The sequence below is a fragment of the Aquarana catesbeiana genome, linkage group LG04 (genome assembly GCF_042186555.1).
Source record: "Aquarana catesbeiana isolate 2022-GZ linkage group LG04, ASM4218655v1, whole genome shotgun sequence".
Lineage (NCBI taxonomy): Eukaryota > Metazoa > Chordata > Amphibia > Anura > Ranidae > Aquarana > Aquarana catesbeiana.
Window position 1 is genome coordinate 319,518,182 of NC_133327.1, and position 16,970 is coordinate 319,535,151.

At 40.9% G+C, this 16,970-nt stretch overlaps 1 protein-coding gene across 1 annotated transcript in view; it reads left to right on the forward strand.

Annotated features, from left to right (window-relative positions):
- The window catches only part of LOC141141245 (dynein axonemal heavy chain 5-like), a 334,052-nt gene that overhangs the window by 39,908 nt on the left and 277,174 nt on the right, over positions 1 to 16,970 (forward strand). Inside the window, exons 13-18 of the mRNA XM_073628924.1 lie at positions 6,180 to 6,315; positions 7,564 to 7,701; positions 9,820 to 9,940; positions 14,218 to 14,310; positions 16,152 to 16,363; positions 16,493 to 16,577. Of these exons, the coding sequence (XP_073485025.1) occupies positions 6,180 to 6,315; positions 7,564 to 7,701; positions 9,820 to 9,940; positions 14,218 to 14,310; positions 16,152 to 16,363; positions 16,493 to 16,577 (785 nt within the window). The remainder of the gene's footprint in view (positions 1 to 6,179; positions 6,316 to 7,563; positions 7,702 to 9,819; positions 9,941 to 14,217; positions 14,311 to 16,151; positions 16,364 to 16,492; positions 16,578 to 16,970) is intronic.

Sequence of the window (16,970 nt, forward strand, 5' to 3'; positions counted from 1 at the left end):
GAAGCTGGTTTGAGAAGCCGCTCACCTCCTCTGCTGCAGGCTCTGCCACATAAATGGAAAGGGGGGATCCCACGCAATTCAGGAGTCCCGTGCAGTCCTCGGGTGTTCTCCTTTCTCCCCCCTCGCCCCCGGCCGCCGCCATGATGATCCTACGCGTGCGCACACAGGGGGCGGGCTTTTACAGTGGTTTTGGTGGGGAAGGAGGGGGGAGTGTGGTTGTGGTGCCGTGCACATGCGGCATGCATGGCGCATCAGTGCGCAGGCACAAAGCGGCTATGTTTAAAGCCCAGTACGCCTGAGCTTCTGTAAGCGGCGGGACACAGAGCTGTGGGCAGTAAGCATCTCAGTGGATTCGGATCCAGGCATACCTAAGACACCTACTCGGCATCAGGTTGTGCAGACTGAGCTAATGGTAATATTGTAAGACTAAGGCACAACAATAATTGCACTTTTACTAGTACCTATGCTTTGCATCTTAGGACTATGTCTCCCAGTAAGAGGGCTTCAGGGGGAGGTAAAAGAGGCACTAAGAAATCACCGCCTGGATCCTAGGGGTTCTGAACATGCCTGCAGTATACCATCCCCGCCTGAAAGACTGGAGGCAGCCTCACAGGATGAGTCTGTGCCCCTGTCAGGCTTTGCAGCCTCTCCCAATGTTACAGTCCCTGTGCATGTCACTGAAGACACTATGAAGGCTGCATTGGATGGTTTAGAAGGAAGGATTACTACTTTTATCACAGCTTCCTTAAAGAATAGCAGAAAAAGGGGTAAATCCCCTCCCTCTGCTCTGGGTTCTCTATCGGATGAGCATTCTGATAATGATGAAATATCCCTATCTGGGGATGGGGATCAGGAGCAGTCAGACGATTCAGGGGAAGAGGAGAAGCTCTCTTCTGCCTCCCAGGCCCTCAAAGTACAGGTGCAATACTATACTGAGTTGGTGCATACCACATACAGATTGTTCTCTGCTGAGGCTGCCATTTTCTCTGTTTCCTCTTTGGGATCCCGGAAATCCCCACAGGCTGCGTATACCTTCCCAATTCATCCCTTGCTGGAGAAATTGCTGTATGATGACTGGGGTCCCCCAGATAAACTATTTTCTCCTCCTAAAATGTTTTCCATGCTTTATCCAGTGGAGGAAAAGTTCACCAAGAAGGGGGGGTGCCAGCAATAGATGCGGCTATTTCTTGTGTGAATAAAAGCCTGACCTGTCCTGTGGACAATGCTCAGGGGTTCAAAGATCCAACTGATAAAAAGCTGGAAACTTTATTTAAAGCCTCCTTTTCTATGGCTGGTGCTGTGGTCCAGCCTGCGGTCGCAGCAATCGGCATGTGCCAGTTCCTCAAGGAACAAATGAAGCAGGTGCTTAACCTTCTTTCCACTTAGGAGGTCAAGGTTTATGCAGACCTTCCCAAGGCCTTATGTTTTGTGGTTGATGCCATTATGGATTCTGTTAAGTAAGCATTGCTCCTTACTCTCCTGCTGGTAAACATGCGCAGGTCCCTTAAGCATTGGGCAGCTGAGGCTTCATGCAAAACATATTTGCCTGGGTTCCTGTTTTATGGGGAACGCCTGTTTGGGGATGATCTGGACAAATATATCCAGAAGATTACCGGGGGTAAAACCACATTGTTAACGGTTAAAAAGAAGAGTAAACGTCCCTCATTTAGATGTTCTCTTTCCCCAGCCCCTGGAGCCTCGACCTCCAGGCAGTGGTGACGGCCTCCCAGTCCAATACTAGGGGAAAGGTCCAAGGCCAAGCCCAAGGGCAAAAGAAGTCTTGGGGTCCAAGATCTGGTAAACAGAACCCGAAAGCCTCCTTATAAAAAGGCACCCCCACTCGGCCAAGTGGGGGGGAAGGCTGCTGCAGTTTGCAGGTGCCTGGTGGGAAGAGATTCAGGACAGATGGGTAGCCTCCACTGTGTCTCTAGGCTATGGCTTCCGCCATCTCGTTTCCTAAGGTCAAGAGTCTCCAAAGATCCGGAAAAGGGGAGGCCCTTGTTTCTGGCCTTAGAACGTCTATTATCCCAAGGGGTAATTATAGAAGTGACCCCAGAAGAGCAAGGCTCAGGGTTCTACTCAAACCTCTTTATGGTTTCAAAACCAAACGGGGATGTCAGACCTATTCTAGGTCTAAAAGACCTGAATCAGTTTCTGGACATTCGCTCTTACCACATGTAGTCAATCTGCTCAGTAGCTTCCACCCTTCAGGGGGGAGAATTCCTGGCATCAATAGACATCAAAGATGCATATTTACATGTGCCAATATTTACCTCTCACCAAAGATTTCTAAGGTTTGCGGTGGGTCAGGGCCACTTCCAATTCATGGCCCTACCTTTCGGTCTTGCTACTGCACCTCAAGTGTTCACGAAAATTCTAGCCCCACCCCTGGCAAGACTAAGGGCTCGGGGCATAACAGTGACAGCTTATCTGGACGATTTGCTACTCGTACAACAGTCTGTAGCACGCTTAGAACGCAATGTGCTCAGAACAGTAGAGTACTTGGAGTACCTAGGCTGGGTCCTCAATCTAGAAAAATCTTCCTTACAGCCCCTAAAAAGGCTGGAATGTTTGGGAATGGTCATAGACACAGTCCAAAGTGGGGTATTTTTACCCGGGTCATAAGCCAAAGCCATAAAGGATTTGGTCCGAGTAGTCTTAGCAAGGAAAAATCCATTCGACTATGTATAAGACTATTAGGAAAAATGGTGGCTTCCTTTGAGGCTGTTCCTTACACCCAGTTTCACTCAAGGCCTTTACAGAGCAGCATCCTCTCTGCCTGGAACAGAAGAGTTCAAGCTTTTGATCTTACAATGTGCCTATCACCATGGGTACGCCAGAGCCTCAATTGGTGGTTGCTGACCAAGAATCTACTGAAAGGAAAATCCTTTGTTCCAGTTACTTGGAAAGTCGTAACCACAGATGCCAGCCTAATAGGCTGGGGAGCAGTTCTGGAAGAAGCTTCCACCCAGGGAAGATGGTCCAGAGCCGAAAGGCTGTTGCCCATCAAATTTCTGGAGATTCGGGCAATTTGTCTAGCCCTCAGAGTCTGGACTTACAGGTTGCAGGGTTGTCCTGTCCGGATACAGTCCAACAATGCTATGACAGTGGCCTATATCAATCACCAAGGGGGCACCAGGAGTCGGGATACCCAAAAAGAGGTGAATCACATTTTTTCTTGGGCAGAGAGGCATGTTCCTTGCCTGTCTGCGGTCTTCATTCCAGGGGTAGAAAATTGGCAGGCGGATTTCCTAAGCCGGCAGCAGCTGTCTCCAGGAGAATGGTCTCTACACCCCAACACATTTCAGGCCATATGTTAAAAATGGGTTACCCCGGATGTAGACCTGTTGGCTTCCAGGTTCAACAAAAAACTGGACAGCTTTGTGTCAAGAACAAAGGATCCGCTAGCACAAGGTTCAGATGCCTTAACGATTCCATGGGATCAGTATTCTCTGATATGTGCATTCCCTCCAGTTATGCTTCTCCCGCGATTCCTTCAGAGGGTCAAAAGGGAGAGAAAGCCGGTAATTCTGGTGGCCCCGGCTTGGCCCAGATGACCTTGGTGTATGCGGAGATCATAAAAATGGCAGAAGGAAGACCTTCCGCTGTGCCCAGATCTACTCTCACAGGGTCCAATATTCCATCCTGCCTTACGAAGTCTGAATTTGACGGTTTGGCGGTTGAGACCCACATTCTGACAGGTCGTGGCCTCTCGGGGCCAGTCCTGTCCACTCTAGTTAATGTTAGGAAGCCGGCCTCCAGGTTCATCTACTACAGAATCTGGAAGGCATATGTTTCCTGGTGTGAATCCAGGGGGTGGCATCCTAGAAAGTATGCCATTAGCAGGTTTCTTGCCTTTCTTCAATTAGGCGTAGAAATGAAGCTGGCCTTGAGCACTATCAAGGGCCAGATCCCGGCCTTGTCGATATTCTTTCAAAGACCGCTTGCCTCTCATACCCTGGTCCGGGCCTTTGTTCAGGGGGCACTACGCTTGAATCCGCTGGTTAAGCCTCCTGTGTGCCCACCGGATTTGAATTTGGTTTTGTCTGTTTTACAGGAACAACCTTTTGAACCATTGCCCCAGGCTTCTTTAGTTCTTTTGACAAAGAAATAGTTTTTTCTAATAGCCATATTCTCGGCTAGAAGGGTATCGGAGTTAGCAGCTCTTTCATGTAAAGAGCCATATTTGATTTTTCACAGGGTGGCGTTGCTTCCTCACCTGACTTTTTTGCCTAAAGTGGTTTCAGGATTCCATCTGAATCAAGATGTGGTCCTACCGTCCTTCTTTTTTCCAGATCCGCAGTCCGCGGAGGAGAAGTTGTTACACTCTTTTAGATGTTGTAAGAGCAGTCAGAATCTATCCGCAGGCAACGGCTCAGATACGAAAGACTGATTGTCTATTCATTCTGCCAGAAGGCCCCAAAAAGGGCCAGGCAGCGTCGAAATCCACTCTAGATGGATTTGACAGGTTATTGTTCAGGCTTATGGTGTAAAGAAGAAGATTCCTCCTTTTCAGGTTAAAGCACACTCAACTAGAGCAGTTAGTGCTTCATGGGCAGTGCATCACCAGGCCTCCATGACTCAGATCTGCAAGGCTGCAACTTGGTCTTCAATCCATATATATACAGATACAGATACAGATTCTATCAGGTGGATGTAAGAGGGCATGAGGATGCCACTTTCGGGCGCAGTGTACTGCAGGCAGCAGTATAGGTCCTCTTGTCTGTTGGTGGACTATGTTTTTTTTCTGATCTGTGTCTCCCTCCCCTCAAATTTGGTCATTGCGGTGGGACACCCCACTAGTTAATTATCAAAGGCTCTATGTCCCGTGATGTATGAACAAGAAAATAGGATTTTTAAAAAACAGCTTACCTGTAAAATCCTTTTCTTGGTAATACATCACGGGGCACAGAGCTCCCGCCCCTCTTTGGGATTATACATTGGTATACTTATTGCTTTGATACAAAACTGAGGTACTCTCCATATGGGAGGGGTTATATAGGGGAGGAACTCACCTTGTAATTAGGGTTGCCAGTGTCCAATCACCTGATTTTATTATGTTATTTTGTTATGTTAGTAATGTGTAAGAAACAAGAAATGTATGTATCTGATACTTTAAATGAATGTTTTGCTGAGGAAGATCTCTCTCACATCTATCTTTCATAATTGCTAGGAGTGCTCCTATGATTTGATAGATAGAATAAAAGGGACAAAGTGCAGCTGACTGAAATAGTATATATATCTGCAGCATCTCCTTTGCAGCTTTAGGCTGCATTCAAGCTATAGCATTTTGTGATTGTCTGCAAAATAGTGTGCATTTCTGAAACACCTTAAAAGCAAACTTTGTCAAGCGTGTGGTACCATTCATTGTTAAAAGCACTTCAAATGCAGGTAGCAAAAAATGTGCTGTTTTGCATGAAAACAAATACAGAAAATGCAACAAGGTATAACTTGCAGTGCTGCTCTAAGCTGAGATAAAAATCCCCATAGTGGTTGCAATGAAGGGAGCAGGCGCCTATGCACCATTTAGGGGTTTTCTGTGACCAAGCCCCTGTGTGCAGGCAAAACATGTTAGCAGGCGTGGCTGGAGCAGCACTTGCTGAGGCCACACTTATTCACATATTCATGCACTGGGTTGGTAAGTGGTACTCATCCCTTTTTCTGATGAAGCAAATACAACAAAATGCATGATTTAAAGGCACACAAAGCTAAAAAGTGTGCATAAGCTACTTTGCTGCATTTTTCACATTAATTTTAATGGGATGCCCCATGCATGTAATGCTATGCATGTATACAATCTGCAAAAATAGTGCAAAAATACACATATGAGCGACACCTGGCATCGCACGTCATAGTATTAGTAGTAGTGTTATATTACAATCATTTCAGGTATTTCTACACCATAAGACAGGTAAGGCAAAGCTCATACACCTATAAAAAGGGAATTGAGGAATTTTAAAGAAATAATTGTAGGCTTTAAGAATGGGTGTATGATATGTCAGGCAAAATCTGATATATTACATGGTGGATTGATGGAATCAAAAAACTGGAAGTCTTGAAGAAGAAAAAAATTTGCTGATAGACAGGGGTTATTGTGACCACTTGAAAGTATGTTAACTTTAATTGTGGTATATATTCTGCATGTAACAAAATCTGCTACAATGCTGATCCATTTGCAGCTAACCTATATAACCGAGAAGATATGGATGATGATGACTGCACACTGTCCTTAGTTTTAATGGAAAAGCTGGAGCAGATGATTGAACTGCTTGCTCAGTATATAGATGCTGATATATTGCTGGACACAGAGAAAAGGTAAATAACCCAGACAAGCTTCTATGTATATGGATTACCACATAAAAGCTAGTATGCATGGAAATTATGTAAATATATATATGTAAATGTATATGTAAAACATAAAACTGGTTTATATTTACTTCATCCTGGAGGTTTAGCTTCATGTAACTTTGTGACTTTAATGCTGTATTTAAATATTTTGTCCGATGTGAACTATATACAGTAAATAACATTTATGATTTTAGTAGTGTAGCTTAACAAACCTAAGCCCAGTGGAAGTTTTAAGTCAGGGCTCCTGTAATACTTCTTCAGAAAAGTTGATGACAATGGGTATGCCATTTGGGTTTGTGTAGGTAGGTCTTATGGGGACCCCAACAGCTGGAACCTGGCTGTGACCCATGGCCATGTGACTACATGGTATCATATGATTCTAGGCTGTACATAATACAGATGAATGGTGCTTGTAAATGTGGGTTCACACCATGAGTTCATGGACTGAGCTGCAGTAGCAGTCACTCTCCATAAATATAATTTACTGCAACAGCAACATGATCAGTTCCTTGTGAATATAATATTACAGAAAAGGCATATCAATCGTTTCACAGCACCCACCATGTATAGTGCATTTTCAAAATGAGAGGTCAAACCTATGGCTGATGGCCATTTTTTTTCAAGACAAAGGGTACTTCTTAAGCTGACCATGGACATCAGAAGCTTGTGTGGGCTTTATCTGACTGCTGCATAATCTTTCTAGAATGGCATAATAGTGTCATAAACAAGCATGCTGGAATTGTGTGTGTGGTTTAGTAGGCATTAGAGCGGAGCATAACCATACACTTCCAGCACTGAAATATTTCAGGTTAATGATAGTAATAAAATTGTGCTGCCAGAGTCTGTAAATATTCTAGTGCATTCAGCTCATTTCTATGGTAATGGCCAATGGTTTAATGATTTAACACAGACAAGGCTCTTTCAATAATTGCACTTATTTGGAAATTTCCAAATGTATTTCACATTGTGAAAAAACAGAAATGATGTTTTGCAATTGTGGGTGCTATATTTCTTTTCTGATTGGACTGGATATCCCCCTATTATGTCTGTGTGCCCCATTCATGAATAATTCAAGAGATTGGTTTAAAAACTAGAACTGATTATCAAACATGTAACCCTGTTTTCACTACGTGATATTAGAGGTTGACCTTGAGTTCTATCTGTACTGATTTAACTATTAGGTTTCCATAATATCTTTCATCTTGACTTATACAGGGAACATAACCCTTTTGAAGAAGGGTATTCTGAATTCTTAGTGATGAACCAGCAAACTGAAAAGTATATCTCTGTGTACATACAAGCTTTGTTCCTTAGACGAATATTGTGCAAAGATGCCTTGTCTATTCTTCAACGGTAAGAGTATACAAATACTAGTACACTTATTTCCCAACAACTTCCAAACCACAGTTGGAAAACTCAGTCTTGCAAATCCCAGATAATTTAATTTCTTTAATTTCCAAAATAATTTCTTTGAGTCATTCCTGAATCCCAGATTAGCTTAGTGAATACTCCTTGTGTGAGCAACTGATAGCTAAAACTGTCATTCATACCAGTGCTGTACCCAATAGGGTTTATTATTACGAATGTATAATAATTTAATTGTAAGCGTGAGAAATGGGAGAAAACCATAACTAAACATGGTTACTGGATTTCACTGTACAATTTACTCCATTTATAACTCAGAAAATTGTGACATTGTGTAATTCCCTATAAATCTATAAAAAGCAAATTTACTAAGTTATGGATCTGTTTTTTAAAAGATGTTTAAACTTATGGAAATGTAAAAAAAACTGTAAAAAAATGTCTGGCACTGTGTACTAATGTCACTTAATTTATTTTGAACTACCATTCATATCCTTACATAAAGGGGTAGACATATAAAGAATTTGCTATTTTTTTTGGATAGAATGCAAATTAATTAAAACCCCTGTCTGATTTTTACTGCTATTTGGGGCTCTGTTACAGAGATTTCCCCTTATGTACTGTCCTACTGACTACATTTTATGGGTCAGAACCAAAGGAAACTTTCCAGCAGCAACACAAACAGGAATAAAATCACATTTTTTTAACAGGGCTTTTTTTTTCAGAGAATAGGTGCAGGAACTCCCCCTTTTAGAGTCACCCATTGTCTCTGCCTCCTACCCACCTTTAAGTACCAACCCTTGGTTCCAATCCCTACCCACCCCCCTTTACAGTCCCTTTTTAGAGAATACAGAACCAAGTTGTGGTGCTAAGAAATTTGGATGAAATTTGTTAATGATACAAAGAAAAGCAGTAAAATAGATCCCATGCAGCCAGCAACAATAGACGTCTCCATCAACAAATCCCCCAAGCAACAATGGGCCACTTCTAACAATATACCTCCCCAGCAACAATAGACCCCCAGCAGCAACAACAAATCTCCCCACAGCCAACATAAATAGACCCTCCAGCAGCCAGCAACAATAAACCACTCCCTCAAAAGTAGATCCCTCCTATCAACAACCGACCCCCCAGCAACATAAGACCCACCCGCAGCAACAGTAGATTCCCCACCAGAAACAATAGACCTCCCCAGCAACAATAGACCCCTCTTGCAAAAATAGATCCCTTCCAGGGACAATAGATCCCCCAGCAGCCAGTATCAATAGATGCTGCAGCACACCCCAGCACCCCTTGCCATTACATACATTTAGTGCTGAAGGTGCCAGAACTGCGTTCCCCCACATTCCTGCTGAAAAAAACCCTGGAGTTAGGGGAGGCTAGCACCACTATCATTTCTTTTTCCTTCTGTCTGTTACAGAAATGTCATCAGTTCTTGTCTGGTTAAATAATTTCCACTAGGCAGAAAGTGAGGGTAAATCTCTCTTATGGAGCCCCAGATGGCAATAACACCCAGACAGGAGTTCAAATCTTTGCTTACTGTATCCAAAACTAAAAAACATTTTTGAGAGGCTTAAATTTCATAGTATGTCTAATTACTGCAAATATAATAAAAGGTTCTGTGAAATATGTCTGACTCTTCCATTTCTATAGGGAAATGGGTCAGCCTTTTTCATGTATACGTACTATATAAAAGATTTCGTAGGTAATAGAAACCAAAATAGGACTTTTACACTCACAAACACAAAACACTATTGTAAAAAATGAATTCATTATATGAATTTTATATAAAAGTGTTTTTCATTGGTACCTGCAAAAGTCCCATTTGGGTGTATGCTTGCTGTACTTTGTTCAAGGGATGGTGGTACCCTCTTTAAGTGTTAAATACCCTTCTGATCCTACTATACTATTGTCAGATTTTGGTAATGAAAGCTGTCACTTTAAAGGCAGGTCCTATTGTATTGTATTGTCATATTGTATTCACTTTTAAATATCTATTCAGGTATGTCACTCTTAACTTTTTGTTAAAATTATTACCACTGCTATTATGAAAGTAGCTTGTTCTTTTTGTGCTTTTCCCAATTTAAAATGCTGTTCTTTTCTTCAAAGGTTTTCTGCTGTGAGACATAGGCAGGGGATAAAACACATCATTAATGAATGTTATGTAGAAGTTTTTGACTGGTTCTATGATGAACTGAAAGAGGTTCAACACATATATGAAACCTTTAAGGTATGTATAAGGTAAAAATGCAATGCAAAATACAAACAGAATAAAGAAATTTCACAAACAAGCACAGTTCCTCTCTAATTGGGTTCAAGTACCGTACATTGTAAAGAGGTCCTTGGTAGTCTGCAACTAAAGACAAGCTCTCTGTACACTTTCCTATAAATTTACCATAGCAACTAACCACATGGACTTTAAAAGGGAAATTTAAGATTCTGTTAGGAACGTTTATCAATTCTGTTGCACAGCAAGACAATGGGCCAGAAACCTTTTTTGTGTGCTTTTGTTATTTTGCATCAACCAAAGTGTGTTTATCAATGATGTTTAGTAAGATTTTCAAAGACAAGAAAGAAATACAATTAACATTGCATGGTAGCGACATATAGATTCTATGCCACTGATCTGCTCCCACACAAAATACATTAACAATATAACCAAATGGTTAACAAAAGGTTACTATTACTAATGACATATTATTGCAATATAATGAAAGCAGGAGATAAGGTAACTTTCAAATTGCAAACTTTACCAGTAATGCAATACAATTATTTATTTTTTTAGGAAACATTTTTTATGTATAAGAGTAACATATAAAAAGCTTAAACATTAGTTGTATGCAATACAATTCTAACCGTTATCCCATTTAGCAATTATGATAATCTGGCGAAAACAAAAGGAACTGCACCAGAAAATGGATTTGAGCCAACTATCTTGGGTCTCTTAGTATGCGCTGCGGTATACCTAACCTCCTAATTGAGGGAGAGTAATCCCATATTTTAAATAAAAAAATCTGACGCCCCTCTGAAACTAATAGGGACGTTATGCAGTGTAGAGAATAGACAGAAAGATTTGAAGCAGATTAGGAAAAAGTAAATAAGATAGGTTACCTGTGTGCCCACACTCCTCTCCAGGAAATAGCATAAGCCAAACCAGCTCGGGAATCACCTGCAATATAATTGATCCAGCGGCTCCAGACTTTCTCAAACAGTTTAACCTTATCATTCAAAATGGCTGAAAGGCGTTCATGTATCATAATCCAAGTGAGTTTCGCCTTAAGTAAATCAAAAAGTATGACAGCTGACCTCCATGACCTAGCGATCGCAATCCTTGCTGCCACTAATATGAAGGTAATTAATCGTTTAGAATGTCTTGGGCATTCTCCACCAGGCTGCCTAACAGCTGCTTGTTTCAGGGACTTTTGCAGATTAACCTGGGTTAGGGAGTAGATAAAATTATATACTTGAGTCTGGTAATGCCACACCTTGGGGCATTGCCACCAGGTGTGAAATGCCGTTCCCTCCTGGCCACAGCCACGAAAGCAATATGGAGAAGTCCCTGCGACATAAGAAGCCAGTCTAACGAGAACCATATACCACCTCAGGAGCACCTTGTAATTTGCTTTGATGATTAAGGTGTTAATGAGCAACCTAGAGGCATTTTGTACCTATACCTGCCACTCATCCATTTCTAAAGATTCATTCAAGTCAGTTTCCCATTTCTCCATATAGCCTTGTTTCTTAGCCTCAGATATTGTTAGGATTTTGTATATTTCTGATATATGACCCCATAGCTTGTCAAACTTGTCACATAAATATTCCATACGGGTCATACATACTATATCTGATTTACATTTTAATGAATGAAGAAAATGTGCTAACTGGGAGTATCGAAAGAACTCAGATTCTAGTAATTGATGTTTCTCTATCAGGGTTTGTTTAGGCAGCACACCTCTATAGTCACAGATGTCCGCTATATGTAAAAATCCTTTGTTAATCAACCAAGCAAAAGCTTGGGGGGTAAGACCCGGGGTGAACTCGGGATTCTGGAACAAGGGAGCCAACGGGCCATGAGGCAATTTAAATTTATAAGTTCTAGATAATCTATCCCATATTCACAGGGAGAGTGATAAGGATGGGCAAAGAATGGCGGGTCTCTGCTTAGGCGGCAGCCATATCAAGAGGGAAATCGGTGTACACGGGCAGTAATATGATTCCACCCGCATCCATATGGGATCAGGATTTATTGTATGAAATCGAATCAACTGTGCTAACTGGGCCGCATAGAAATGTTTAGTCAAGTTTGGGACCCCCAAACTGCCCCTCCCCCACGAGTGTACAAAGTACGTTTGTTCTTCCGGGCCTATTTTTCCCCCAAATAAACAAGAACATTTTCATTTTCCTTTGGAATGCGACCAGGTTATACCTATTGAGTATCACTGGGAGAATGCAAAACAAATATAAAAATACTTGGAAGAACATTCATCTTTAAAGAATACAGTCTGCCAAACCATGATGAAGGGTGGATTTGCCATTTAGTCATATCTTCCGAGAGTTTTTTATAGAGAGGGGGTAATTTTATGAATATAAAGTGTGCAAGGAGAGCGTAAGATGAATACCTAGATAGGGAGGGTCTCGGACTACCATTGGAAAGTTCTGTTCTGTTTGAAGGCTTGAACCGTGTTATCACCCAGCGATATATTCAGTGCCTGAGATTTCGCGTAATTTATGGTAAGACCGGAAATCTGCGAAAAAAGGTTGGCGTATTGCGTATAAATTGGGGATGGAGGTAATGGGTGAAGACTGCATCATAAGCATATCGTCAGCAAAGAGAGCGCATTTGTGCTCTCTATCCCCATGATCAATATCCCTTACATCTATACACATATTAAGTATTTTTATGGCCAAGGGCTCAAGCGCTAAAATAAACTGCAACAGGGAGAGAGGACAGCCTTGGCGAGTGCCTCTATAAATGGTGAAGGGGCGAGAGGAGTATCCTTTGACCAACAAGGAAGCCATCAGATAGTTATCGAGAACTCAGAGCATTGACAAGAACCGTGGACCAAATCCATAACATGCCATAACATAAAATAGAGACCCAAGAGAGGCAATCAAAAGCTTTATGTACATCCAATGATAGCAACATGCACCGTCTAACCCTCTTCGCATCCCTATCCGAGCAAATCGCAGATATCACATCTATTACTCGTCTGGGTTGGTCAGAGGCCTGTTGATTAGGAACAAAGCCTGCTTGATCAGGATGTATATATTGAGCGAGAAAGGAATTCATCCATGCTGCAAGGACTTTGGTCATAATTTTCAGGTCTACATTAATCAAGGAGATAGGTCGGTAATTCGCACATCTCCATGATCCTTACCCAGCTTTGTTGGATATGGATAAATGCTGCATTCTCATACACTGGGAGGTGCTTACCCTGCTGAATTTCATTATAAAGGGAGCGCAAATGTGGAGTCGATATCTCATGGTACCTTCTATAGTAATGACAATAGAACCCGTCCGGTCCCGGGGCTTTAGACGGATTAAGGTTTTTAATTGCCAACCGAATCTCATGGTCCAAGAACTCTTTGTCCATTAGCTCCATATGAGCACGTTGTTATTGAGGTAGAGAAATATCCTGAAAAAATGTATACTCCAGGGCCTCCTGGAAAGAGTCTGGTTTGTCATAGAGTGAGGGATAGAAATCATAAAATGTCCTTACTACTGGTTGTGGGTTTTGTGTCAATTGACCGTTTTTGAGGCGTAACCTAGACAATGCTGATGCATAGACCCTTGGAGCTAATTTTTGTGCTAGCATCGTATTAGGCTTATCACCCATTTTATAAAAATAATGTCTGGACCAACGACTAGTTTGTTCAGCCTGAGTAGTAAGGCTCATGTTCTATCTGTGGAGATTTACGCTGTTCCTACCCGAGAGAGGTCATTGTCTCCTCTTGTTGTCTAATCGCATTTTCACAATTTTGTTTTGCCCCAGCTGCCAACTGAATGAGTTTGCCCCTAATGGTGGCTTTATGGGCATGTCAGCACAAGTCTGATCATTAGAGGACAGGCGGTCCTTGAAGTAACCTTATGCTCTTGGGAATCCCCTGCTAATAATTACTATATCTACAGCTCAGCTGGTACATTAGTGTGATGATCACTGATAATAATGCTTCTTGGACTTGAAGAATCCTCCTCTTACAAATAGCTTTAAAGATCTGGCAATATGTGTTAACTTATGTAACATATTTTATGTATATCATACTAGTTAAACAAGGATGCTAAAGGGTTCATATTATGTGTGGCAGAAGACCAGCATCAAGCATTTGGCAAAAGTAAATAAATGTATAAATATGGAAAATATAGTATTTAACAAAGCAGTAATGAACAAATGAGAGACATGCAGTTTTTTACACTATGCTTATCTCTTAAGATGTTCTGTGTATCTCTAATTTTATCTCTAACTCTAGTTTATGGTGTTATAACAGTGTACATCCTTAATTTTTCAGGAAGAGCCTGTCTTATCAAGAAACATGCCACCAGCAGTTGGTGCAATCATCTGGTCACGGAAGCTGCTTTCAAGGATTGAAAATACAATGAAAGTAGGAATAAAATTGAAATAAATTTACCGAAGGAAATCTGCAATAATCTAAATCTCCAATCTCAAATTGCTTTAATAGTTCAGCCTTACCTCTCAGAGATTACCCATTTTGTTATTTACCTGTATTTTCTCTCTGTCAGGGAAATGTCAGGCACTGAAGTCATTAATAAGACCATCATGTCTCTTGCCTGAGCTAAATGCTGATAAGATACTCACAAAAACACCACACAATTTCATTCCATTCTGCAAATCTCCGAAGATTTTACATACTGTGCTAACCCCAAAAAATGTATTTCATTTATTTATTTGTATTTATTACAGGTACTCATATGGCCCTGTGAACTTACACAGTGCTTTATATATATAATATTATATATTTTATCAAAATATCAATTTCTAGCATTTCTTCGGAGGCCAAAATGCAGAGAGGGCTCCCTTTGCAGCTATGTGCAGTACACCCCTGAAGATGGTACAGTAGGTGCAGTGCCCAAAGAAGCACAGTTTGCCAGATGGGTTCTGAAGAGTAGGACCGATTGTCACCTGATGTATACTGGATGCAGCAGGATACACAGCTGGGCAGGAGTCTTAGAGAACCTCAGTAGAACTTGGCAGTAGTGCACACAGGAGACAGTAGTGAAAGCCAGGCCAGGGGTCAAACCCGGTGGATCCATCAGGAGCAGAAGCAGGTAGCAAAACGGGAACTAGCCGGGGTCATATGCAGGAAGGCAAGCCAGGAATAAATAGCAAAGTCCGTAATGCAAGCCGGGGTCATATACTGGAGACAGCAGCAGAGTCGGTAGAACAAGCGAGGGCTCAAAGCCAGGAGAGGAGATCATACAGGTCAGAGGCAGGCCGGGTCACAACAGGGAATCCAAGGGTAAATGCACAAGGGCTCAGGAACACAGGAAGGCTGACAACAATCCAGCAATTTGTGAGAGGAGCAGCTGTCCTTATATAGGCCAGTGGATACTGGCAATTAGCGTGCTTTGCGTCGCGCATGCAGATTATTCAAGATACATCAGCTTTCCTAAAAAAAAGAGTGATTCTGTAACCTTTTTTGTGTTACTTGTCATTATTCAGATGAATGGAGCAAAACTAATTTTGGTGCTGTCTGAAGTATTCATGGAAATTAAGTATAGCCTGTTACATCGCAGTTGTGATACCTTGACAAGACCATTTCCCACAAGTGTTTATCTACCAAATATGTTTACTATCTTTTTTTTTATTATTATTTAATACATTTTTATTGAGACATATTCTAATCATACAATATCACAACAATAAATTAATAATATCTACATACAACCATTGTTGACACATGCATAATATTTACATATGTGTATACATCCCACATAATTCATCTAAATTATAACAAAGGAAAAAAGAAAACAAAGAGAAGGGAGAAAAAAAAGGATTTCCTCTGTCACCATTTCATCTATTTTTTAGTTATTAACACTATACAAACAAATATCTTAATGACCTCAACAAGGGCCCAACCAATTGAGCAGACAGTCCTACTTCTCTAAACTATGCCCTCAAAGAAAGAGAGAGAAATATATATATAGATATATATATATCTATATATATCTATATAGATATATATATCTATATAGATATATATAGATATATATATACAGTATCTCACAAAAGTGAGTAGACCCCTCACATTTTTGTAAATATTTTATTATATCTTTTCACGTGACACCATGAATATCTATCTATCTATCTATCTATCTATCTATCTATCTATCTATCTATCTATCTATCTATCTATCTATCTATCATCTATGTAATCAAATTACATACTAACATAACTGTTGTTATGCCTTTTTGTTCCCAAAGGCTTTCAAAAATGTGAAAATTGTAGCAACATGTCTCACATACTCACAAACAGTAAAGCTGTATAATCAAATAGCTTCTGCTTTGGTGTCATATGAAGATCTGTGGTATCAGAAGTGGAAGTCTCAGGTAGACAGAGGTCTGAGCGGACTTAATTTTACATTACTTATCCGAGAACCTGGCACACAACAGTTGAGGGTCAATACTGATATGAGGTAATTTTTTATACTATTGTTATTTCCATCTGCAAAATATAAGCTGTTCTAGCACCGCGCTGTTTCTACAATTCTGTTAACCTATACTAGAAATCTGCTGTTGGCCAACACTGTTACATTGAATTACAGAATAATCCATCTGATTGAAGAGACAAAATGGATGTTGAGACTTGGTATCCGTGTTCCAGAAGCGGCTCTTCATGCATATCAGCAGGTAAATATTTAGGGTATTGTTATTATGAATATCATGATAATAGAGCTCTATAGAGCAACAGATTTAATTTTTTACTCGAATATGCTTCTGCATTTGGGGGTGAGTTATCTATCCTCTCCTCCACTCATTGGTGGAGTAATAGTATCTTACATAGGGATAAATCTTTATCTCTACATGGGGGTATGGACATAACAGCAATTCCTTTCTATGTCTCTTGTATCTTGTATATTTGCAGTTCTCTTGTATTTATCCATGTTGTGCTCATATCACAGTCTATACAGGACAAAGTGTTATTTCTCTATCCTTGGAAGGGAAAGCAGGAAGCGCCACCTGAGTGTAGTATTTAAAAGACAGTTTAATAGCAAAGATAAAAAACACTCACAAGTTAAAAAA